The sequence below is a fragment of the Stegostoma tigrinum genome, chromosome 27 (assembly GCF_030684315.1).
Source record: "Stegostoma tigrinum isolate sSteTig4 chromosome 27, sSteTig4.hap1, whole genome shotgun sequence".
NCBI classification, from domain to species: Eukaryota; Metazoa; Chordata; class Chondrichthyes; order Orectolobiformes; family Stegostomatidae; genus Stegostoma; species Stegostoma tigrinum.
Genome location: NC_081380.1, coordinates 42,656,805 through 42,683,366, shown reverse-complemented (window position 1 = coordinate 42,683,366; position 26,562 = coordinate 42,656,805). Strand labels below are relative to the sequence as shown.

At 39.2% G+C, this 26,562-nt stretch overlaps 1 protein-coding gene and 2 long non-coding RNA genes across 10 annotated transcripts in view; 2 read left to right on the top strand and 1 right to left on the bottom strand.

Annotated features, from left to right (window-relative positions):
- Positions 1–12,435, top strand: part of LOC132211030 (uncharacterized) — a 58,252-nt gene extending 45,817 nt beyond the window's left edge. The window contains exon 3 of the long non-coding RNA XR_009447316.1: positions 10,253–12,435. This is a non-coding gene — a long non-coding RNA (uncharacterized LOC132211030). The remainder of the gene's footprint in view (positions 1–10,252) is intronic.
- Positions 8,576–26,562, bottom strand: part of vmp1 (vacuole membrane protein 1) — a 163,163-nt gene continuing 145,176 nt past the window's right edge. For all 8 annotated transcript variants that reach the window (XM_048556798.2, XM_048556807.2, XM_048556800.2 and 5 more), the window contains 2 exons: positions 13,076–13,178; positions 8,576–10,376 (listed from right to left, as the gene is read on the bottom strand). In XM_048556798.2, the coding sequence (XP_048412755.1) occupies positions 10,233–10,376; positions 13,076–13,178 (247 nt within the window). In that variant the 3' untranslated portion in view covers positions 8,576–10,232. The remainder of the gene's footprint in view (positions 10,377–13,075; positions 13,179–26,562) is intronic.
- LOC132211029 (uncharacterized) lies at positions 13,493–19,766 on the top strand. Its single transcript, XR_009447315.1, has 3 exons — positions 13,493–13,743; positions 15,941–16,255; positions 19,484–19,766. It is a non-coding gene; the product is annotated as an uncharacterized LOC132211029 (long non-coding RNA).

Sequence of the window (26,562 nt, the reverse complement as noted above, 5' to 3'; positions counted from 1 at the left end):
TGACCAAGTATAGAGTCTTGGGGCATTGCAGAAAAAGGCAGGGAAGAGATTCAGAAGTAAACCTAAAGCAAAGGAAACCACATTTTGGAACAAAAATATTATGCAAGCAGAATGAATGGATCAGTAACCCAATCTCTGCATATTCTTGTCATTAAGTGCTCATCTTTTCTTCTGTTGTGCAGTAGATTATTTCCTTGTAATTGCACCCAGATATCCATTGTGATGTTTTTGACACAATACAATGGACATCAATTAAGATACTGCCTTATTCCATTTAGAAATTAGAACTGTCAATTTGTTACGTCACTAGCCCTTAACTAACACACACACACACGCACATAATTCTATCTCCAAAGTGTGTATTGATTCTTGGCTGGCTCTGTAACCTACTAGTTCTGTTTCATTGTTACACACAGTTCAAATGGGTGAACTCCATAAACTTGTCATCAAGTTTTCTTATTATAATGGTTACTAGGTATCTAAGTTAGATGTAAACATTTTAGCAGTAACATTGATCAATGATTCAATAAGAAAATCCTTCCTTGGCAGTAGATGGATGCAGCTTTACAGATGTCCATTTTGTTTTCACACCATGCTTCTCATTTCACAGGACCATAGGTCCCTTGAACCCACATTGCCGTTCCAACAGGGCACGCATGATATGGACATTAACCCCATGTACACACCTTTGCACTGTATCGCTCAAGATTCTTGCCTAATAAAAATCTTTTCATCTCAATCTTGAAAACTTCAATGATTCAACAGGGCAAGAAATTCCAGACCTTCAGTATACTTTGTGAAAAATTGCCTTCTGTATTCAACCAAATGGCCAAGCTTTAACTTTGAGATTTAGGCCTATTGTTCCAGATTTCCCAACCACTCCAAACAGCATCTACCTTTTAATGAAAAGGCTCCCTCTTGCTAGGGAATGGCTTCACCTATTTCATCTACTGTTCATTCACCTTGTCCTATTCCTCCATAGTGGCACAGACAACAATGGGATGGCATGCTCCAATCAAACCTGATTTTGTCCTCAGTTGATATATCCACACATGCTCAATTTCCAGCAGTCGGCAGACTAAATTTATCCACTGAGCAATAATAGGGGCAAATCTGAAACTTCTTATACACAGCATAGGAAGTGTAACTAATTGTACGACAGGGCTCAGGTAACCATGCTGCCAAGGAAGGTTTTCTTTCAGCACAATTTAAAACAATTATCTTGCTCAAATTCATATAAATTTAAGACCGAATTACTATTATATATTCAATATTTGCTCCATTACCAGGTCTCTCAAATGGTAAAGAAGAAACAGGTTTATTTCTTTTCTCAACCAGACCATCAAGAAAGACACTCAACTGAGATTAGGGAGTTATGGAGTAGATCTGTAGCTTGGGTTGTGGGTGTTGAGGTTGGTTGGCTCCCCGAGCTGGTTTGTTGTCCCGCAAACGTTTCGTTACAGCGCTTGGTAACATCCTAAAGAACCACTCCCCGCCACAGACAGGACTAATGTCATCTACAAGATCCCCTGCAGAGACTGAGAGAAACACTACATCGGACAAGCGTGAAGGAAACTGACGAGTACATGAACACCAACTGGCTACAAAAAGACATGACCAATACTCGTGCATCTCAATCCACACGGACAAGGAGAACCACGACTTTGACTGGGACAATACCAAGATCCTGGGACAGGCTAGGCAGAGACAGGCATGAGAATTCCTGGAAGCATGGCACTCCACAATACAAGCTATTAATAAACACATTGAACTTGACCCCATATACATTCCACTACGGAGGAAACCCAGAAGTGAGGTAATCCAATGCAATGGACCCCAGAGTTTAAAAACCAGGTGGGAAAACACCCTGAAGCTTCAAAGGCTGCACTGAGGATGTTAACAAGCGTGGTAACGAAACATCTGCAGAACAACAAACCAGCTTGGCGAGCCAACCAACCTCACATTAAGGAGTTAAAGAATCGGAAGGAATTCTGCAGGGTTAAGTACAATGATCCAACCATACTGGTTTATTATCTAAATTGCAGCTTTATAGTAAACATTTGCCAGTCATGTGGTTCACGTATACTGAACTGGAAAGTTTTTATTCGTTTTAGACTATTCATTATCCTTTGGACAGCTATAATTAAAAACAAGTCTCCTTCAAAATAAGTACACTATTATTATAGGATTTGATTCTGTGGGAATTGGCTTTTTCTTTGAAAAAGATCACACAACTGGGACATTTTATTCCAGCAAAAACAAGGATAATATTACACCCACATGGAGTGCACCTTGGTGTTCCAGAACATTTTAAAATGAAAATACCTATAGAAGAGAGATCAGTGTGTGATGACTAATTAACAAGGTTTTCTGACCGTGAAGTTCCCAGTTTTATTTCATAATCTGTTAGCTTAACTGGGTGACATTCAGCAAACACTAATCGGCCCCTGTTTCACTGGTATAAGGGGAAAACATATCAAATACTGCTTGCAGCTTTCCTGAAGAAGTGTGCTTGTAGATGTTGGAGGAGACAGAATTAGACAGCTTTTAATGGGATTCCTGCCAACACCAGAGTTAGGCTGCCAGTTTACGCCCAACCAGAATTCCAGAAGTCAGACAAGAGTGACTGCCCTTGGTATCAAGATAATGATTTATCAAGTACAACAACAGAAGTCTAGCAAAAGATAAGTCAATGGAAAACAAGGGAATTCAGTACTGATTTTTACATCATCTCTGGTCAGAGGGAGAATAAATGTGGTTCTACTTTATAAGAGGAGTGGTAGAGATGGACCAGGGAACTGTAGACCAGTGAGTGTAACATCAGTGGTAGTGTAACTATTGGTGAATAGTTTATTTACAGGGACAAAATTTGATCAGGCATTGTCTTTGTCTGAGGGAGGTCATGCCGAACAAATCTAGTGGAATTTTTCACGAGGTAACTAAATGTGTGGATGACTGTAGGGTAGTTGATATAGCTTATGTGAATTTCGGCAAGGCATTTGACAAAGGTCTGGTATGGGAAACTGATTTTAAAAAAAGCATGTGGGATCCAGCATAACTTGGCAAGATGGATCCAAGATTGACTGTGAGACAGGAGCTTGGTGTATATGGCGTCTTACAGGGATCAGTGCCATGTCCCTTATTGATTGTGATATTCATAAATGATGTAGATTGGGGGGGAGGGGGGGGTGGTGGTGAAGAGAGCAGGGAATGATAAGTAGTTTGTCAATGACACAAAGATTGGCTGGAAGATTGACCAGGAGAAGCAAGATGCAAGGCTACACGAGAGTATAAATAGATTGTTCAGGTGGGTCTGTACATCTCCAACATGACCTCCCTTTAATCCTGATAAAAATGTGAGGTGATGAGCTTTTGCAAGTATCAAGGCAAGGGACTATTCAATTAACGGTAGGACACTAAGAAGCTCAGAGAAAGTGAGAGATCCTGGGTGCTTGCCCACAGATCCAGCAGATTAATGTGATAATTAAGAAGGTACATGGGACATTTGCCTTCGAGCCATGACACACATTATAAGAGCAGGAAGGTCATATTGGAGATGTACAGAACTTTGGTTGGGCTGTGGCTGGAGTACTGTGTGTAGTTCTGGTCACCACACTGTAGGAGGTTGGATAGGAGATTCACCAGGATGTTACCTGGAGCTCTGAAGAAAGGTTGAATAAGCTCAAATTGTTTTCTTTGGAGCAGAGAAGGTTAAGGTGGGACTGATAGAGATCCGTAAGATTATGAGGGCATGGAGAGGGTGAATAGAAAATGTCAATAATGAGAGAGCATAATTTGACAGTAAGAGGGAGGAAGTTTAAATGGGATTTAAGTAGAAACCTTTTGACCCAGTGAGTGGAATGGGTCTGAAATGCATTGTCTGGAAGTATAATTGAGACAGAAAACCTCATAACCTTTGAAAAATACTTGGATGAGCAGTTGAAGTGTCAAAATATTCAAGGCTATGGGCTGAGTGCAGGAAAGTGGGACTACCCTAAGGAGAACTGTATAGTTGATGGTATAGACTCGATGGACCAAAAGAACTCTTCTGCACTGTATGATTCTACAATTCAAGTCAAAACTAAAGGAGATGTTGGGATTATTGGGGAGTTAAACAAATGAGTGGCAGGATGTTACTGTCAAAGCTACTCAGATAATGGGTCCCACCATCTTTCATATTTCCATGATCTTCACAACATCCAAACATCAACAGTGGGTATGTTCACGAATGATCGCACAACATTCAGTACCATTAATGATTCCTCAGACACTGAAGCAGTCTGTGTCATCATCCAAGATTAAGACAACATTCTGCTAAGTGACAAATAACATATATGTCACGAGTACCAGTCTTGCCACGTAAATGCCAGACAATAAGCAAACAGGATGGAATTTTAACCATTTCCCCGTAACATTCTTGCTGATTCACCATTGATACATTGAAGGGGAATTACCAGTCACATGAAATTGAACTGGACCAACCATACGCAGCTACAAAGGCAGGTCAAAGCTGGAATGCCTGCAGTGTGTAACCCAGGACACCCGAAAGCCTGGCTCAATCAATAATACACAAGTCAGAAGCATGATGATATACCCTCCACTTCACTGCACGTCTAACTCCAACACACTTTAGTAACTCAACATAATCCAATACAGACCATTTGTATTATTATAGAATAGGATATCATAGAATCCATACAGTGTGGAAGCAGGTCATTCAGCCCATCAAGTCCACATCAACAAGCATCCCACCCAGACCGACCCTGTACCCTATTCCCTGCATTTCCCACCCTAGATACTGTGGGGCAATTTAGCATAGCCATTGCACCTAACCTGCACATCCTTGGACCATCGGAGGAAACTGGAGCCCCTGGAGGAAACCTACGTAGACACAGGGAGAGTGTGCAAACTCCACACAGACAGTCACCTGAGGTTGGAATCAAACCTATGTCCCTAGTGCTGAGACTAACCACTGAACCGGCTATTGTACACCAACCTCCACCTTTGATATCACAGCGCAGCATATGTACACAAGATGCATTACAGATTTATTGGCATAGGAGGGGGTGCAGAGGAGTTTCACTCAGTTGATTCTGGAGTGAAGTGGGTTGGCTTCTGAGGAAGAATTGAGTCGACTGGGACTATACTGCTTTGAATGGGGGGACCTTATAGAAACATGTAAAGTTATGAAGGAAATAGACACGATCGAGGCAGGGAGAGTGTTTCCACTGGCAGGCAAAACTAGAACTGGCAGCATAGCTTCAAAATAAGGGAGTGCAGATTTAGGACCAAGTCCAGGTGAAATTTCTTCACCCAAAGGGGTGTGAATCTGTAGATTTCCCTACCCAATGAAGCAGTTGAGGTTACTTCATTGAGCATTCTTAATGCAAAGCTAAGTCGTTTTTGGACAGTAAAAGAATTAAGGGTTATGGTGAGCAGGTAGGTAAGTGGAGCTTAATCCACAAAAAGATCAGCCATGATCTTACTGAATGGCACAGCAGGCTCGAGGGGCCATGTGGCCTACTCCTGATCCTATTTCTTATGTTCTTCCATTTCCTTGCACTTTGAATCCAGTGAAGTCTACCTCCTGGAGGCATCAAATGCGTGGGCATACCACTCCTGCAATTTTCCTTCCAAAGCACATGCCATGTTGACTGGAACTATATTGTTATTCTTTCACTGTTGCTGGATCAAAATCCTGGAATTCACTCCTTAACAGCCATGTAAGCATTCCTACATAACAGGTACTGCAATGGTTCAAAATGGCAGATCACTACAAGTGTCTCAAGGTTAATGAAGTTGCTAATCTCAAATAGTCAATGGCGAGCTGTGCTACATGCCAAGGATGATTGAGCCTTGTGAAGTGCACATGAAAACACTTCTGACAGGGAAATGGGAGGGGGAAAATAATAATTTCCACTCAGACCTGGATGAGGAAAGGAGAGGAAAATAAGGCAAATACCATTAATTAAGTCTAACATTATCTAATTAGTCCTTTGGAATTCATGTGGTTGCTAAAGGAAGAACAATTAGCTTCTTCATTTCCAAGGATAAGTTCTTAATTGTCCTCCAGCTTTTGCATCAAGTTACATTTCTAAGTACTGGAAATGATTCCCTGCAGCAAGATGGGATTTCCGAGTCTGAATAAAATAGTGGACTTTTATCCATTTGTACCATCAGTTTAAACAAAAATAGAAGGACGTGGAACCTTTGGAAAGAATAGAGAAGGTTCACCAAGATGTTCCCTGGTCTCAAGGGCAATGGCTATGAGGAAAGATTAAAAAAAAGAGTAGGATTGTTTTCAGTGGCATGATGACAGCTGAGAGGAGACCTAAGAGAGATCTACAAAATTAAGAGGCATAGATAGGGTGGATGGTCAGAGGCTTTTTCCCAGTAAGTTTCAATTACATGGGGCACAGGTTCAAAGGTGAGAGGGGGCAAGTTTCAGGGAGTTGTGCGAGGAAAGTTTTCCCCCACAGAGTGGTAGAAGCTTTAAATGCACAGCTGGAAGAGGTGGAGTATTCAGGAATATTGGAGACATTTAAGAGGCACCTGGATGGTTACATGAATGGGGAGGGAATAGAGGGATACATACCAAATAAGGAAAGGAAGTTTGTTTTTTAGATTATTTAGGGCATGATAATCAGCACAGGCTTACAGGGCTGAAGGGTCTGTTCCTGTGCTGTCTCTTCCCTTTTGTTCTTTGAGTGGCTGAACAGGCACCAAGTATGCATGACTCATTTTTATTCTGATGCCACACAAAGAAGGACATAAATATAAAGCAAGAACATGTGTTTTTTTTTCCCATGAAGTGAATCATACAGACATTTTCTGTAACTACTTTGGAGACAAAATCAAGCGTCAAAGTGCCAAATGACAATACAAGTAGCAAAAATGGAAAGATCATGCATACCAAGGTATTTCTTTCTTTCCTAAGATCAAAGATTCAAGATGACATTAAATAGATTTCCATGAAGAATGAAAAACAAAGGATAACACACTCTTCTCAGTATTGATTCGGCTATCGGTTTTATTAGATATTCTGCACAGCATAACATGCTAATTCAGATGATGGAAATCAAAAAGAACATCATGGGGTAGAATCTGTTACTGGTGTATTTTTAGTAAAATTATTGAACCTCAGGGAAGTCCAAAACTAGATCTATTGTACTTACCAGGAAACAATACAAGAACTACTGCACAGCAATAATTGGTGAATACTGAATGTAATTTTTTAAAAAAATAGTAATTTGACAATTTTTGGAAGAAAATCACAATTCTGGAGCCTAATTGGGATCCTTGCCCTGAAAGTGGTAAAGAGGATGGTGCTCACAATAGACTACTCACAAACAATAAAGCAATGACAGCTGCAATGAGGGTGCAATGGCGGAACAAAGCAATACACAATGTTGATCGGATGGAAGACACCACATCGTCAGATAGCCTACCAACTGTTGTCGCCAACTGAGCTAACAGCCAACACCAGTCTGATAAGCTATCTCACAGAATGGTAAATGAAGAAGCTGAATGTAACAACACCTACAACGCGTACCAAAGAGTGGAACTGAAACAATGAGGGCATACAGAAATTTTATTCATTTAAGTTAGTATGGATATCTTCTCAGCATTAAATTTTGATATTTAGTATGGAAGATAGAAGTCCACATAGCTGGAATAATGGAACTTTTGTTAAATGTCTGATGCATTTTGAGTTGAACAAATGTACATTAAAAGAGCACCAGTTTGCTGTGCCAGATGATTATAAATTTAAATCCCAGATTTAGCAGAAATTCAAACTACCAAGTCCTCATGGACAGGTTTACTTGATTGTTAGTCACACTGTAGCATTGCATAGTATTGGTGGATTCCACTGGGTACACCACATTGTTGGCTGATCTCAAAGCAACAATGACCTCATTAATGCAGCCTCCTCCCCTGAGAGAGGATCAACATGGTCAAGGTGGTACACACACACACACACACACACACACACTTTTAAAAAAGGTATGAAAATGATGAAACATTATAGTACAGAATTAGGACTGAATTCCTAGCTTAAGGTTTTTAAATTTCACACAATACAACGTCTGCTTTCCATGAATTCACATCATCTACTTTATAAACATTATTAACTAATGCTCTGGTTTACATTGTAGGAAATAATAATGACTATCTACCAGGGTCATTTACGTTTCCTCATGCGATAATGAGGTATGGTGATGCGATGAGTAACTTCACAAAGACACTCATTATTTCTCTTAATAGATCATTTCTCCAAACATTAATGAAAAAGTTTAATGATGAGATAGCATGCTCATAGAACTTGTCAAATGCCTTTGGAGGCAAACTACCTGTAAAATATTGATGTGTTACTAGAAATAGAAATTGTTTTACATGTCTTACTTCTTGACTTGACATTACTGGCCCACTGTTGCACCAGATGAAGCCCACTTGGAAAACAGATGCAACCAAAATTCCAATTTGGGATCACCTAGTGCACTGAACAAAACACTACCTTGGAACACAAAACCATAATATTATAAGTTCACAAAATTTGATGGAAATCCTAGAGAGATATTACTTCAGTTCCAATTTTATTCTCATTAGAAAATGCAGTAATTAACATAGAATCCGAGTTTTAGCTCAAACAGCTCCTAGAGGAAGCTTCTGAATTGTCTCTTTCATGCAATGTGCTTTGCATGTGAATAATTTAAGAAATACTCTACAGTCTAAAACAAAAACAAATTTGTTTCCTTATTTCATTTCTGATACTTGTACCTAAATAAACACAAAACATATTACTTTTATGAATGGTTGTATACAAATTACTATGTACGATCAGCATCATTTGAGTTTATACATAAATGGGCAGATGAAATTTTGGAGATATATATACACACATAATTATGACATTCCCCACAAAAACTGACAGACATAGACTAAGGTTCAGTCTGTAGAATGACTGAATGTAGTTTTATAAAGATTAAATTTATCATGTTAAAATTTACAGAACAAAAACTGATGTTGCTTTTTGTACATTCGGTTAAAGATGGATCGGTTCTAATAGCTTTTCTTTCACCATCATTATGGAAAATATGAGCAGAGATGAGCAATATCAGTTTAAATGTTTTGTGCTATATAGGGCACAAGACAACATACAACCCCATTAAGAGACAGATAAGATAATACAGAGGTTGAGGTAATAAATACTAGAAATCAAAAATCTATTTACCTTTTTGACATAGTCTACATATACTGTCGGTCTCTCCAAATCTATCCTCCATCAACATGTGTGAAGGGAACAAAATAATAGCCATCAACACTCATGCTTTCCCTTCTCAGCCAATTTGATAAGCCTTAAAATGATGGCCTGGTCTTTAGCACCTCACTTAAACATTGGAAATTGGAATACTGATGGGACCCTCAATGTATAAAGCTTGTGGCAACAAATCATAGTTTATACAGTTGCTGAAGAACCTGCATTATGAAATCTCCACAGCAAAGATGTATCTGTTTAGTGAGGTGCAGTAGAAAGATGGGTAATGGAAGTAAGATGCAATAAAGGAAAATATTAAAATATGTCACAATTTAGCTATTCTAAATTCAGTAATCTCTGAAAAGAATTTAACTTATTATCAGGAAGCCCTGGTTAGATTAAAGATTATTAAAACATTGCCACCATTGTGTTTTTGAGCTGACAATATTGTTTGCTTTGCTTGTCAGAAGATTCCAATTCAAAAATAGGCACTGAACAAATTTGCTCCTCAAATTGACAGAGTTCAAGGAGCTGATGCAATTTTACTTCCACAGATCATACGGAGGGCCCATTCAAGCATTGTGCCCGAGTTAATTTGGAGCAAGTGAATGATATTTCAGTGGAATTTGATACTTAATATTTACACACATCCTGCAATTTCCTTTCGTCACTAATGTGATGTCAACAGAAATGAAGATACTTTCAAACGTTTTAACAAAAAACTGGAGACAACAAAGAGGTAAGAATCCATGAATGTGGACTCCAAACTGTAGTACCTATGCTAATCAAGGAAATGTTTTTATCAGAGCCTGTAAATGTAAAGATTTATAATAGCGCCCACCCCACCCCAATCCACTTTGCTTCCTTAAAATTAATTCCAGTTTGAGGAACAAAGAAGCAACAGATGGTTTTTATGAATTATTATCTAACCTGGGCCTTATTCAGTCCCTTTTGTTAAAATAAAAAGGTTAATTTTTCATTTCATTTTCTCTTCAGTGTATTTCTGTGACTGGATCCGTTTAGCGTAGCTCTGAGCCATGGAGTTAACGATGGAAAGAATGAAGTAGCACACCATGACGATGACTACTTTTTCAAAGATCCAGGACAGCCAATTTTCATTCTAACGGAGTTAGGATGAAGGTTGGGGAGGAAAGAGAAAAAAACATAAAACAGTATTTATTAAGAATTGTTTAATCTGGAATCAATTGCAGACTGTTACCATCTTAATAAGATCAATATGCAGGATTACTAACAGCCCCAAAAGACTTTTTCTTTGAAAATTAAAGAATTGAAGAATACGCAAGTGTGTCAAGCTCCACACATTGATTTGTTATTGTCAGATACAGAATTGTTTGGAGCAGGGTGGGTGAGAGAATTGAAGATCCTTGCACAGACCAAACATTCATTTAGGAGAAATAAAGCAGGGGAAATATACTACTTTTCAAATTAAATGGCAAAACCCAAACTTTATAAATGTAACATAACAAGTGGCATGAAAAATAAAATCCTCTGCACACTTGCACATTACATAACCATATCCAAATACAATAATTTCAAATTCCAATAATTTCATTTAATATTTTAATCGAGAGACTGATTGTTTGCCACAGATTAAAAATGAACAGCACCTATGGTTGTTAAATATTAGCTACAAATCTAGCAGGCTCTTGGACAAATCGAACTCAAGAATAGAGACAGAAACTGGAAGTTAATTACTGCCATCAATGGCATATAATTATATCAATCTTTAGTGATAAACTTCTAATTTCTCATCATAATTTTATTTAGTTGCCTAGTACAATATATTTTCATTTTCAGGACTGTAACAAAGCAGTTATTGTTTTGTAGTCCACAGTAAAAGGTTGGTCAAAGATATTTAATGCTTTGGATGTATTTGTGAAGTGGCCAACCAATGATGACCTATTGGTCAGTATTGAAAATTTGTTTGTCTTTAGACCTTCAGACAAGGGCTTTTGGAAGCCAGTGCAGCCATCGGAAGCCAGATTCTCATTGCCTTTACGGATCAGGAATTATGAGGCTATTAAAAGACAGCGGGCTAAAATCCAACAAAAGTATCAATACAATTGGGGATCCTCATCAGAAGGGAACAGATGGGAATATAGTTCACCATCTCTTTCAGGCATGTACGTAACACTTCTTCCCACTGGTCAGTTTAGCCTATGTTGATATTGCCAAGGTGCTCACTAATATGCCTACAGAGCTGCTCCATCTGGAGATTTGAGTTAGCACAGCAAGCCAGAAAGGTGTGAATCAAAAAGCAAGAAAATCATTCAACAGCTCAATTAGACCAACACAGACACTGCTGCCTCCAGTTCTCCCATATTCATCTGGCAACAGGATTGCTATTTAGCTTCAATAAATGCTACTGCTTTAAGAGTCTGATTTAGATATTTCGCATCTATGTCAGTGTTGAAACAACGGCACTGAGCCAAACCAAAGTATATTTGTTAATATGTAAGTTGAAGCTTGTCTGATAGGGGTTTAATAAAGATGATAAAGTGTTTGTGCATTGTGAAATAGTTTGCCAGATTCTGGAAAATATTCTTTTTTTAAGAGGAAGGGTAATGTAGATGCTGAAGTGTTTTTTTTCTTATGTATGATTTCAGCAAGGGGACATGCGTGAATTTTAACAAGCACTTAGTGTTCCTTTCCATTGGGTCATCAGAAGATTCAAATTACCAGTATTTGAAGGCTAAACAGCTGCAAATTATTTTTAAATGTGGGGAAAAAGAATGATTAAAACTATTAATTAAGAAACTGCGGAGGTGAAAACTGATCCTTCCAGTTTGACACTCCGACAATCAAGGGTCAAAGAACAAAATCCAAAAATACTGTAACATCAGCTTTCACAAAGCGTGTGAACTGAGTTGAAAATCTTGTTTCTATGACAGCAAGTCACAAATAGCTGTTCCATTGGGAGGAAGTACCGGTTTTTTTAAAAAGTTGCACTAGTATTGAGTTTGGTGACTTTACATCCACGTCATCACTATTGTATCCCACACACCACGTTTTTTTTTTCGATTCGAGGGGAAGGTGGTGGAAATTGTAGTTTAAATATCTTTCTCGACATGTTTGGAGAGAATTAAAAATAAAGTAAAATTACTACAAAGGCTTTTAAATTATATTGTACTGAATTAAAAAGATATCACATTCTAACTTTTTTTTTAGGCACAGGGTCATAAATTCAAGCTTAAGTTAGTCACAATTACAGTTAATACAGTCCAAAAATAGTTATATTGAGATTTAATATTTTCAAAATCTTTTAAACTAGTTACTGAAAAGACAATCTTTGAGGTTTTAATGCATATAGTACAACAAGGTCCAGAGTTAGTCACAAGTATACGATGTGGTGACATCATTTAAGATCATCTTCATCAGCACAGCTTGTATGAAGGTCGTACCGTTTCAGCCTTTCCATTGAAAGGGACCTCATTTATAGTGGATATGGGAAATTGCTCAGTACCACAGGAACAGTCACTCAATGTGCTAACCTATGCTTGATCACCATTTATCTGAGATGACTGAAATGGACTTAATTTCAGAAAAAACACTACTATTGGAATATTTTCTAAGTGGCGTAACCATATCTTCCAGTTTTTGAATTACTGTAGGCCTCAATTTCTGGCTCTGGGACTTTTGGCCAATTTGAGATCCCAAGTATCTACAACAGAAGTTATCCCCAGTTACAGTATATTTAGCATTCAATCACTAGAGAGTCAAGTGAACAAGAAAGATACATACAGGTCAGCTAACATTTTAACATAAAAGACAAACAAATTAGATTCGTTGTGTTCTTACCGCTTCTACTGCATCGCCAGTCTTATGGTGAAGCTTGGCTTTCTGGGCCTCCAAGTATTCTCTGAAGGGTTTCTGAAGTGAAGGGCCTAGGCTTGGAATTGCCCTATGTGGATGAATTCCAATTCCACAAATATATTTGGGAATAGGGAGAAAAAGAAAACAGTTAATTTTACTTACCTAAGAAAATGCTGCATAAATTTAAAACAAAAGTTACAGTTAGTTAAATCTTGTGCATCTGGTGCCACAACTTATTGTGAATAAGGGAAGGAGCAGCAATATGAACTCAAGTACTGCACTGGCAGGCCACAGTATCTCAAATGAATGATTCTCACAAGGCTGGCCCCATATATCACTGTCAGTTCCTGTAAAAACTGGTTTGAACTGATCAATAAGGAAGTGAGTCGGTGTTGTGTCATTGCCAGCTAAGAAAGAAACTACACTCCCACCCCATTTATGACTCGCCTCGACAGCTCCTGGAAGGGTGGCCACTTCCGAATATATCAGGCCTTATAAGGAAATACAGCATGTCATTCCTTTGCTGTTAGAAACCTACTAGCAATTTTCATTGTACCTCCTCCTCGTTCTTTTACATCTCCTCCTCCACTAGCCCCAGCACCCCCACCCCCAACACGACTCAGCAGTTGGTGATTAACCAGGAGAAAAACAAGGTACTACGCACACTTTTTTGTGAGGTTACTTCACATTTATTCCTCCGTGGCACAATGTGCTATTATTAAAATGAGAGGGAGTGAAAGCCGCACCAACCCACATGGCATATAAAACTCTTGAATCATGCAACGAGATGAGATACTTTATATTTTTTGTTGTTGCACGCCCAGCGCAAAACTACTTACAATAGAAAAATGTTAAATTGGGTAATGGATAAGGAAAGAGGAAGGTGAAGGTCTAAAAGGAGATTTTTTTTCTTATGCTATAAACAATGAGTTAGCACTTCTAATGAGGAGCAATCAGCCGCAGAAGGAACATACTTCGAAACAGTATGTTACTACAAGTGATTCATTTATTGAGTCACTACGTCAATGGTTAAACATACTCTATTTCTTTCAAATCAGACCTTAACTAATCTTCTCATTTTAACAAAGACCATGAGATATAGGAGCAAAATTAGGCCATTCGGCCATCAAGTCTGTTCTGCCATTCGATCATGGTGAGTATATTTCTCAACCCCATTCTCCTGTCTTTTCTCTGTAACCAGTGATCCCCATACCAATCAAGAACATGTCTTTATCTTAAACGACTTGGCCTCCACAGCCCTCTGTGACAATGATTAACCACCTCTGGCTGGAGAAGTTCCTCCTGATCTCAGCTCTTAAGCGGTGTCCCTTCACTTAGAGGCTTGGATTCTAGTCTCTCCTATCAATGGAAACATCATCTTTATGTCCACTCTATGCAGGCGCCTCAGTATTCTGTAAATTTCAGATCAGATCCCCTCATTTTTCTAAACTCTAAGAACAAACTCAAAGCTCAACTACTCTTCATGTGATGAGCTTTCAACCTTAGCATCATTCTTGTAAACCTCCTCTGGACCTCCTCTAAGGCCAGGACATCCTTTCTTAAATAAATTGTCCAAAACTGCTCACAATATTCCAAGTGCGGTCTGATCAACTCCGAGACAGCCCCAGCAGTATGTTTCAACTCTTGTATTCTAGTCCTTGAATTGAACACTAACGTTGCAATAACCTTCCTAACCACCAACTGAACCTGCATGTTGACCTTTGGAGAATCTTGAATTAGCATTCCTGCGTCCCTTGTGCTTCAGATTTCCAAAGCCTGTCCCTATTCAGAAATAGTCTGCACCCTCTATTCTTCCTACCAAAGTGCATAACCTCAAACCTTCCCAAATTGTATTCCATCTACCAGTCTTTCCTCACTCTCCCAGCCTGTCTGAGTCCTTGTACAGCCTCCCTGCTTTCTCAACACCACTTTTCCACCACACATCTTTGATTTATCTGCAAACTTGACCTCAAAGCACAATTTTAAAAGCTGACACTGGTGAGAGAGATAGATGAATGACGACATATGATTTCCATTTAATGCAAAATAGGTTGATTACTCAATACTTTACTAAAAATGTGGTCAACCTCATTCAGAAGGTAAAAGTCTTCACAAGAATCTCTCCATAAATTACAAACGTAGCATTTTAAAAAAGGTAGTCAATTCTCCAATCTCTTGATGTTCACAGACGACTAAGTTCACAATTAAACTTCTACAACAAATTTGGAAAACACTGACCGTGGCTATAGATTACACAGACTGCTTAACTACATTTTTATGAGGTACCTTTCATTGACAGAAAAATAATAAAATTTATCATTAATTGCAAAATTAATTAAATCCAAAATGCAAAATTTAGCTGGCCCTTGTCAGATTAGCTTTTAAGAGACAAAATAGACTTCTGCAGCATTTGTGAGGAAATCCTGATACATTTTCATTCCTTCCTGAGAAGGCCAAAGTTCTATGTTTGTTTGCAATCCTCCAGAACCCCCCTAATATGGGCACTGCAAATGAACAGACAGATCGTCGCAGGACATCCTTGCTTCTCAATTTGATAACTCCAAGCATTTTCAGCAAAGATCACCAGATAGTGTTTGGGAGTAGGAAAACGCTCTAGACCAAGATCATTTAAGACGATTGCTGCCGAGGTAACTTGAATTGAATCAGAAAGTACCAAGGCCTAAGGTTACATCAGTATACCAAGAGACCCAATCTTCCATTCATTATGTTGGATATGAATTCATGAATCAGCCAAGAATAAATACAGGCCAGTTTATATTTGGTCTAAGAAAGTTGAACTTCATTATTCAAAAACTGGCCTTGCTTACAAACTGCAATCTGTGTTTCTAGCTTTGCCTATCAGCATTGGAAGGAAACGAAATGATTCACAGTAGCAGGAAACTAAGCTTCATGGAAACATTCAAGGAACTGGACTTGCTTTATTTGGAAGAGACATTTTCACCATGATTGGATTGGAATTCTTAACATAGTAAGCAGGAAGATTGATTGAGGCTGCAAAAGGATTCAAATTGTGAGGTGGATGTTGAATAAAGGGTATCTCTGACTAAGAAGTAACAACAGTTGTGGCCACTAACTGCCACAAATAGGCTTGGGTTCATAAGATGCATTTGGGAAAGAGGAGACATCCATGAGCCCAGTGACAAGGTAAGTGAGGATAACAGAAATCATTCCCCTTTAAAGAAAAAAAAAACAGGTCATGCCTTAACATTCTCATGTTCATTCAGTGGAGGAAGCTGGCCATTATCCCAGGGTTCTTTAAATGGATCTAGGCATCATTGTCAAGGCCATTATTCATTTCCCACGTCTAACAACAGGGTGGCTTGGACAGAGAAGGTTCAACCACACTGCTGTTGGGCTGGATTCACATGTGGACCAAACTAAACAAAGGTGGCAGATTTCCTTTCCTAAAACACATCCGTGAATCAGAGGAGTTCCAATGACAGTTCTGATAGTTCAATGGCACCATTAGAGATAATTATTCAATTCTACAAAATTAAAAAATAAATGCATTAATTAATTTAATGTAATTTTCACCAGCTGCGATGGTGGAATTGAACCCATGTGCTTAGGACTTCAGCTTGAGCCTCTGCTCCTTTCTCATCCACTGACTTTACCACTATCCCACTGTTTCCCCTCATAACTCAAGAAAATTAAGATTAAAAGAAAATCCATGGGAACTAACAGAAATCTAACAATTATTCTGTGGTTGATTGGACAGCTGGAATCAAAGAAGACAGATTTTGCACTAAAATACTCATTGTTTTAAGAATCCCAGATTTAAAGGTTACTATTTGAACCAGCAGGACTGATAACTCAGCAAATAAAATGATGACCCTGTTTCACATGCTATGAAACATTTAATGCTAGTGAAATTGCAAACACTGCTAGATGATTTTTGGTTTAGCTTTTCATCATTGAACCTCAGACTAAATGTTGAAGTGTTCATAGTGATGTTATAAGGCTACTTCATGGGGTGTCATTTTTTGCAGATAGCATTGCCCAGTCAATTTAGCAGACTCCATAGGTGAAGCTTGTTGGTAGGTGCACTGGACACAAAGGTCATGAGCCTTTACAACTTTCTGAAGAGCAGTATATCAGAAGTAGCCACTCCTCAACGCAAGGATAACCACAGCAGCATTTGTTTTGGCATCTACTGCACAGTAAGTCTCACATCAGAGGGAGTGACAGGCAAACTAATGGAGAAAGCTCTGGAGAGAATTCATCTCCACTAGGACAGACAAGGTTTGATCAGGGACAGTCAGCATAGCATTGTCAGAGGAAAGGCATACCTACCAAATCTGACAGGATTTTGAGAGGAGATGACCAGATGTACAGATGAGTGTCCTGCAGTTGATACGGTTTATATGGAGCAAAGCCTTTGACATAGTCCCATATAGGAAACTGATAAAGCAGGTAAAAGCACTTGCAATCCAAAGTAACATAGCAAGATGGATCCAAAATTGGCTCAGTGTAGGAGACAGAAGGAGGTAGTAGAAGGCTGTTCTGTGATTGGAGACCACTGTCCAGCGCTGTGCCACAGGGATCAGTGTCAGGTCTAATAGTCTCTTACTGTTTATGATATATGTATAAATTGGCCAGGTAGTTAATGAGGTGGCCAGTGGGGAAGATGGTCTTGGGTTCAGGAAGATACTGATTGAGGTGTATAAGATTATGAAGGGCACAGACAGGGTAGAAAGGAACCAGCAGCACCCCCTTAGCTGAGGGACCAACAATGAAGGGGGATAATTTTAATAAGGGTAGAGGGTTTAAAGGGGATTCAACAAAAATATTTTTCACCAGACAGTTGTGGGAATCTGGAATGCAATGCCTGGAAGGGTAGTAGAGATAAGAAACTTTAACTTTTCGGAAACACTTGAAATATCATAATGTTCGAGGCTCTGAGCCAAATGCTGGAAAGTGAGATTAGTATCGACAGGCAGACTAGATGGGCTAAAGGGTTTCTTCTGTCCTATATGATTCCATGAATGTAGATATTCTTCATCCCATCCCTAAAATCTACACCTGTCAATTACCACACTATTAATCTCCACCCATTCATTAAGTGAAATAACAAATCAATTGTAACAGATAAACATACATTTACAAATAGCATGTTCCTAAATGTTTGGCAGGTTCTGACATCAGGCTCTAGATCGGAATAGAAAAGACGACACCGTTAACATCAAAGTGGTACTTAGTTGACTTTTGCACCTCTGAGCTTGAGCAAAACTGAAATCTGCAGGGTTGAAACAAAAAAATCTCTCAATAACTGACGCCATTGTTAATTCTAAGTAAATTAGATGTGATCACCAGAAATACATTATTGATGTTCTGTTATAATGACAGGAATCCTTGATGAGGTCCCTTAGTTGTTTCATTTAATTAACTTTCTTTATTTAATATGATGTGGGTTCTATTTATTATTCATCCCCAAGCACCTTCAAGAAGATGCTGATGGGCTGTCTTGTTGAACTGCAGCATTCCACGGGTGGGAAGTGATGGTGGGGGAAGTAAATATCCCAAGGAGTGGAATCGTAGATAGGGTGCCGGTCAAGTGTTTTGTCCTTGATGGGGTTGAGCTTGAGTAGCACTGGAGCTGCACTCGCCCAGGCTAGAAGAATGCGTTTCATCACATGTAGCTTCCACATGGGATGGCACAGTGGTTAGCATTGCTGTCTCACAACCCCTCCCTTGGGCAACTGGGTGTGTGGAATTTCTATATTCTCCCCACATTTGTGTAGGTTTCCTTCAGGTGATCTGGTCTCCTCTCACAACCCAGAGATGCGCAGGTTTAGTAGACTGGCCACGCTAAATTACCCATAGCGTTCAAGGATGTGCAGACTAAGTGGAGTGGCCATGGGAAATGCAGGGATAGGGTAGGGAGTTTGGCCTGGATGGGATGCTGTGGAGGGTCAGTATGGACTCAGTGGGCTGAGCCTACTTCTACATTGCACGAATTCTGTGAATAGTGGACCAGTTGGAGAGTCGAGACAGGAGTTACTCATCACAATTCTTAACCTCTGACCCAACTCCTACAGCCACATTATTTACATGGTGAGTACAATTGAGTCTCGGATATATTTTGGAACACAATGCAATGGAGAATATCCTCAGTGTGAAATAGAGTCTTTCACCTCCACGAGAACAGCACAGCGGTCAATCCTACAAACTGTCATGGACAAATGTAACTACGACGAGTGGGCTGGTAAGCATATAGAGTTAAGTAAGGTTTCTCTCTTGTTGATTCCCTTGCAGATCAACTCTAGCAGTTATGTATGTTATGATTTGGCCAACATGGCAGTTGTGCACATGACCCAATGTTGGTGATAGCCATCTACGTCCCTTACCCAGAGAATACTTTTTCCATCCTAGGTACGTCTTCCATGAAGTATTTTCACCACAAGATTGACAAAACTGGTCTGTACAAAAGGTTTACATAATGAAGTTTGCAAACAAAAAACAAGGAATCTCGGATCAAGAAGGGACATCAAATGGAATCTTTTGCCATCAAGTAGTTTAGAGAAGACGGCGAATGTGGATATTATACTTCTCCACCCAACACAGTAAATTTGAAATTATTTAATTGCTGTGAAGTACTTTAGGAGTCTTGAGGTCATTAAAGGCACCACATAAATGGCTGTTCTCCTCCGATACAGGTTCACAAAGCAGTTAAGTTTTTCAGCAAAGGATGCAGGTATATAGCAATAAAGAGAGATTAGATCCATTAAAAAAGCAAGTTATTTTTCTGCCTTGATCCTTTTCCTGTTCCAAGAGGCAAATTTAATCAGATTACCAACCTCCAGAAAACAAAAGTATACTTTATGGTAAATATAATACCCAGTGTGAATCTGCAACCTTTCCCTAAAAATTCCCTACCAGTATAAAAACAATTTTTAAATTAAATGGTGGATAATAAAGTCCCATTCACAGAACAACATGTTAAAGAAAGTTGTCTCACTGTTCTAAGTAGCAACATGCAACTTTGTTTAAAAACGTAACAACAGATTCAAGTCTAAAACTCTAGAAGTGGAAAACCAAGGGCAAAAATGGTGTGATGTCAACACACTGGTATGCTGTGTAAGCTGGGACTCTGTGGTTAAGTGAGTCGTCTCGTGATAGAGAACCAGGAGAAACCAGACTGAATTTGTGCCAGTGAAATGTGGATGACTAAAAAGAGGTAAGACAAAGAAAAAGAACGTAAGATCTTCCACGTCTGAACTTGTTGATAGAGGAGGAAATGAAAAGAAGGGACAGAAGACAGAAAAACAGCAATCAGAAAAATTGATCAAAGATAGCTCCAAACACGGAAGTCAAATATTGCACCACAAAATGCAAATCCACACCTCTTGAGTCATTAACATTATCTTCCTATATGTTATCTATTGCTTATTGTTGCCAAAAATTTAAATACGTATCAGCTTGAGGATTAAGTTTCCACAAACCATACTTTACTTCTACCCACAAACTTCAACTCAGTGAAAACTCGTCTGCATCCATACATGTACATACAAGTTTAGCATACTCACGACTGTGACCTTCAACAAGCTCCACTCACTATTGCTCCCCACCTGAATTGATTTCAAGATCTTGGCTCTCACTAAGTTTTCTACAGTCTCAAAGCAAACCCTGCTCGTTATACAGCCTTGCATACAACTCCCTCAGCCAATTAATTACTCGCCTCTTTCAATTTTTTAAAAATTCAACATGATTTTAAAATGTGTATTCTTCACATGTAGATGGCATCAGTAATGCCACATTTAATTTCCATCTGTACATGTCTTGGGAATGTGTGGACAAGAGAACGTCACCCATCCATTTCAGAGAGCATCAAGAGTCGATATCATGGGACTTCAAGGTCTTTCGTGAATCAGTAGCAGCCTTTTTTCTGGTGTTAGCCCAAACAAACTATTGGCTTCAATTTAATAACATATCATGAGAGGATTTGAACTCATGACATGAGTTTTTTTTTACTAAAACCACTATTATTAGTTACTAAACTAATAGAAACTAATTAGTTCTAAGATTTTAACCAGCATGGAGTTGCATTTATTTTCAGTCATTAAAGTGGAGTTGTTGTTGAAGGATGTAGTAAGTTAGTAGTCATCAAATTTAAGAGCTGCTATTGGCGTATGTTGTTAATCATTGTCTTACCATGCATCATGATATCAGATTTTTCATAGACAAAACAGGTTTTTCTTTGAATACAAGATAAGCAACTAATTGATCCTCCAACATATTGAAGAGCCAAGGGACAATAAAATCCCAACATGCAGTCTCCAACAATCAAAGTAAAATACAATAAAACTGCAGATGAAGAAAATCTGAAATAAAACCAGAAATTGTTGGAGTAACTTAGCAGGTCTGGCAGCATTTTGGCTGTAGAAATGACTCAGAGTTTCCAGTTGCCTGTAATTTCAACATATCATGTTCCCTGGCCAATATTTCTGTCTTGGGCCTGCTGTAGCGCTCCAGCGAGATTCAGCTCAAGCTGCGAGAACAGCATCTCATTTTCCATTTGGGGGCCCTGCAGCCTTCAGGACTTGATATCGAATTTCACAGTTTTAGAGCTTGAACACCTTCTTCCACATTCTTCATTCATTCACACACCACAGGCTCTGTCATGACGTAACAAGGTGTAGAACTGGATGAATACAGTAGGCCAAGCAGCAGCAGAGCAGGAAGACTGACGTTCCAGGCCTAGACCCATCTTCAGATATTTTTTTTCTGAAGAAGGGTCGAGGCCCAAAACGCCAGCCTTCCTGCTCAGCCTGCTGTGTTCATCCAGCTCTACACCTTGTTATCGCAGACTCCCGAGCATTTGCAGTTCCTACTATCTCGGTCATGACATAGGTCACTTCCAGCAAACATTTTTAACATTTTGACCGTCATCGGCAGCTTTTTACCCTCTCCCTGGCTTACAATTACCCATTCTTTTACAAGTCTTCCTCTGAGCTCTGTCTTCACCGAACCATTTACTCCTTTCCTCCCCTTCAACTCACTCTTCATCTTTTCCTAGTACAAATACTTCTGAAGAGGAGCCACTGGACCTGAACATGAATTCTGCTTTCTCTGCACATACGCTGAGACCTGCTGAGTTTCTCCAATAAAGTAAAATGCGCTGATGGTTTAAGGACATGATTGGAATAACAGGGCTACTAAGAATAAATCAATGATGGCAAACCAAGGAAGTTGAGTACCAAGTTGAAAGAAAAAAAACATATAAAAGGAGGCCAAAATCAGTGGTAGCCCTGAAGAATGCGATAAATTAAGAATTCAGAAGAGGACTGAAAAGATAATAAAGCCAGAAAATAAACTACAAGGGAAAGCTGGCAAAGAATATAAAAACTGACAAATAAAATTTCTTTAAATATATAAATAGAACCAGGCAGGGCAAACTGAACATGGGCCCCTTAGAAAATGAACCCGAGATTAGTTGAGGAAAAGGAAATGGCAAAGGAGTTAAACAGATATTTTGCATCAGTCTTTACAGTGGAATATATGCTAAATATCCCATTATCTTAAAGAATATTGAGGGAGGACTTTAGCATCATAGCCATTATTAAAGCAGATTAGGCAAACTAATAAGGCTCAAGTTGGTAAGTCCCCCGTCCTCGATGGCTTGTATTCTAGGATCCAAAAAGTAGCTACAAATCATGTGGATGCATTGATTGCAATTTTCCAGAATAAAAGCATTGGATTCTGCAAAAGGACCAGAGGATTGGAAAACTGCCAATGTGACACCCCTTGTCAAAAAAAAAGGAGGGAAGAAAAAAGCAGGTAAATACAGACTGATTAGCCTACTGCTGGAATCAATGATTAAGAATACAATAGCAGAACATTTGGAAAATCAATTTCATCAAGCAACGTCAGCACATCAAAGAGAAATCACGTGCTGACTAGAATTTTTTGAGGACGTCTCAAAAGTGTGGATAGAAAGGAACCAGTAGGTGTGTCGTATTTGCAGTTTTGGAAGGCATTTAACAAAGGTACCTCACAAAAGCTCAAGTCATAAGAACCAGAGTATTAGAGGTAGGAGAGTGGCATGGAAAGGAGTGTTGGCTAATGGGCAGGAAACAGCCAGTGGGATAAGAGCTAGTGACTTATGACTAGTGGAGTTCTACAAGGATCACTGCTGTGACTGCATCTGTTTACATTAATATATTAATGACTTGGAGCAAAGAAGTGAATGTACTGCAGCCAAAGCTGCAGATAACACAACATGAAGTGGTAAAGGACGTTGTGAGAGAAGTACAAACAGTTTAGAGAGATATTGAAAGATTAAGTTTATCACGCAGGAAAATGTAAAGTTGCTCAGTTTAGAAGGGAGAACAAAAGAATAGATTATTTAAATGGAGAAAAAATACGGAAAGCTGCAACACAGATAGACTTGGAGGTACATGTAAATGAAATACAAAAATATGTCTTAGGTGTGGCAGGGAATCAGGAAGGCTAATGGAACTTGTCCCCTACTTCAATGAGATTAGATTATAACTGTAGAGAAGTTTTATTACAACTGTACAAAGTGCTGGTGAGACCACATCTGGGGTGCTGAGAGCAATTTTGGGCCCCTTATTTAAGGGGATTTATAATTTCATTGAAAACCTTCTCTGAACTGCCTCCAAAGAGGGACTATTTTAGGAGTAAATGCAAAACAGGTTGGCACTGTACTTATTGGAATTCAGAAAAATGAATGGTGGTGATCTCATGACAGAGAAGTTAAACAGATATTTTGCAAACATGTAGGATTCTTAAGGGGTTTGACAGGATAAATGCTGAGAGGATGTTTCCCCTCATGGGAGAGTCTAGGACAAGAGGACATAGTCTCAGCATAAATGGATACCAATTTAAGACCCAGAGGAGGAGGAATTTCTGGTCTCGGACGGTTGTGTCTTTGGAATTTCTTGTCACAGAAAGCTGTGGGGACAGAGTCCTTATGTATGCTTTAAGGCTGAGATAGACAGAGTCTTGATCAGTAGGAGAATTAAGGGTTATGAAAATGCAGGAATGTGGTCATCCGAAATGTTGGATCTGCCATGATCCCATTGAGTGGTGCAGCAGGTTCAAGGGGCTGAACAGCTTCCTTCTGTCCAACTTCTTCCAATCTTACAGTCTACTACATGGCAGCAGAGTGTTCAGTCAATGATCACGAGCCAAGCATTGGACATCTGTATCAGGTTTTAGCAAAATGATTAAAAAAGGAGGGGCAAAAGCCACACCTCAAAGCTGACACAAAGCACAAAAATGCACCTCAATGGACCTTTGAAACAAAGAATCATTATCGGGTCTCCTTCTCCAAATAATTTATTTCATGTACTGAAATTTGAAATTTCTTGCTGTCTAAACACTGCTCAGCCTGCAATTTTCAGGCCAGTAAAAATACAATGCACCAACTTGCTAGGATTTGTTTCGATCTTGGTCATGTCTCACACCCAGGCCTTTGGCCTTTTGAACTTGATTGTTCACTAAAAGTGGTTTGTCCCTGGCTTACAGAACTAGGTCTTGCACATGGGACTGGCAAAGTTAGATGGATTGGACATCTTTAATGGCACTGCTTCCTTCTTCCTCACTGTGTCAACGAGTATTTGTTGCAAAGTTATAGTACATTATTTACTAAATGAAACTATTTTTATTTTTTGCAGTAGAATTCTGAGGAGCATGCTTGCAAGGAAATTACAGAAAGGTACCAAAAAACTACAGAAAATTTATAATTGGAATTTTAGTTATCTTAACGTAGGTCATAATTGCATGAAGGGCAGAGAGAGACCACAATTTCTAAAATATTTCGAACAGAATCTTCTACAATAACATGTTTCCCCATGAAATCAGGAAGGAGACAATGATGGACCTAGTTCTAAGGAATGAAGTGCATCAAACGGATCAAATGTCAATAAGGGAACATTCAGAGAACAGTGAACAAAATATAATGAGAATGTGACAAGCCATGAGAAAGAACAAGAGCAATTCTGAGTAAAAGTAGTAAATTGGGAGGCAGGCCAAGAATGATTTGTAATCTGAGCCCAAACCAAAGACTGTGAAGCAAGAATGTAATTCAACAATGGGCTGCCTTTACAGACATTGTTGCAATACAGTTGAAAGACATTTCCTTAAAGGATAAAAGGTGGGGCAAACAAAAAAGAAAATCAAAGAAAGAGTTTATAAAAGGAATTGGCAGCCAACATTAAAATCAATCCAAACGTCTTTTATAATCATATTGATTGTAAAAAGTGGTAAAAGGAGGGGGAGGCCTAATTAAGGGTCAAAAGGTGTTTTTTTTTGTAAAAAGGCAGGCAGCTTGGCTAAGGTGCTAAATAACCACTTTGCATCTGTCTTTACAAAGTCTGGAACAAAGGATGTGGATGCTTTGGTGAGGGTACTGAAACGGTTTACCAGGATATTGCCTGGTATGCGGGATTTCAACCGTGAAGAAAGGTTGGATAGACTGGATTTGTTTTCACTGGAATGCAGGAAGTTGAGGGGGGACCTGGTAGAATTTTAAAAGATTGTGAATGGCATGGATAGAGTGGAAAGTATGAGGCTTTTTCCCAGGGCGGAGGGGTGAATTACCAGGGGACATAGGTTTGAGGTGCAGTAGCGGGGTCCAGGAGGAGGAGTTAAAAAGAGACGTGTGCATTTTTCTCACAAAGGGGGGTGAGAGCCTAGATTTTGTGGCCAGAGGTGTCTTGGAAGCTAACATAATAGCAGTATTCAAGAAGCACATGGACAAATACCTGAATAGGAAGGGAATAGAGGGATACAGATCCTGAAAGTGAAAACAGTTTTAGTATAGAAGGGTGAAACGTGTCGACACAGACTTGGAGGGCCGAAGGACATGTTCCTGTTGCTGTGCTGTTCTTTGTTCTTTGGAATAAGATGCTGCCCAAGTCATGGTGAAAGCGAAGGCATTAGTTATACTGGATGCACTGGAAATTGATTAGTAGGAAGAGTTAGAAAGGGTATCTGGTTAGCAAGTTGATGAGTCACTGGGGCTACATGTGATGCATTGAGGGAAGCAAGGGTGGAAATTACACAGAGCACTGGTCAGAATCTTCTGATCTGATTAGGTGGTGATCGAGGGCTGGAGAATTTCAATTATTAAATCCTTATTTCAAAAAAAAGCTACAAGGATAAACTCAGCAACTCCAGGCCAGCCAGTTTAGCCTCTCTGGAGGAACAGGTTTTAAAATAATCATCTGGGACCAAATTTATGTTACTTGGAAGTGGATTAAGCAATGCAAGAGAGGACCAATTCATTAAGGACAAATTGTTTAATGTGTGATTGAGTATTTTAAGAGTAACAGAGGGGGTTGGGGAACATAATGCAGTTAATGTTATGTACATGGGCTAACAGAAGACCCTTGATAAAGTGCCACATAACAGATTTGTCAGCAAAGTTGAAGCCCATGGATGACAGAAACAGGGTCCGCACTGATAAAGAGTTATCTGGGTGACAC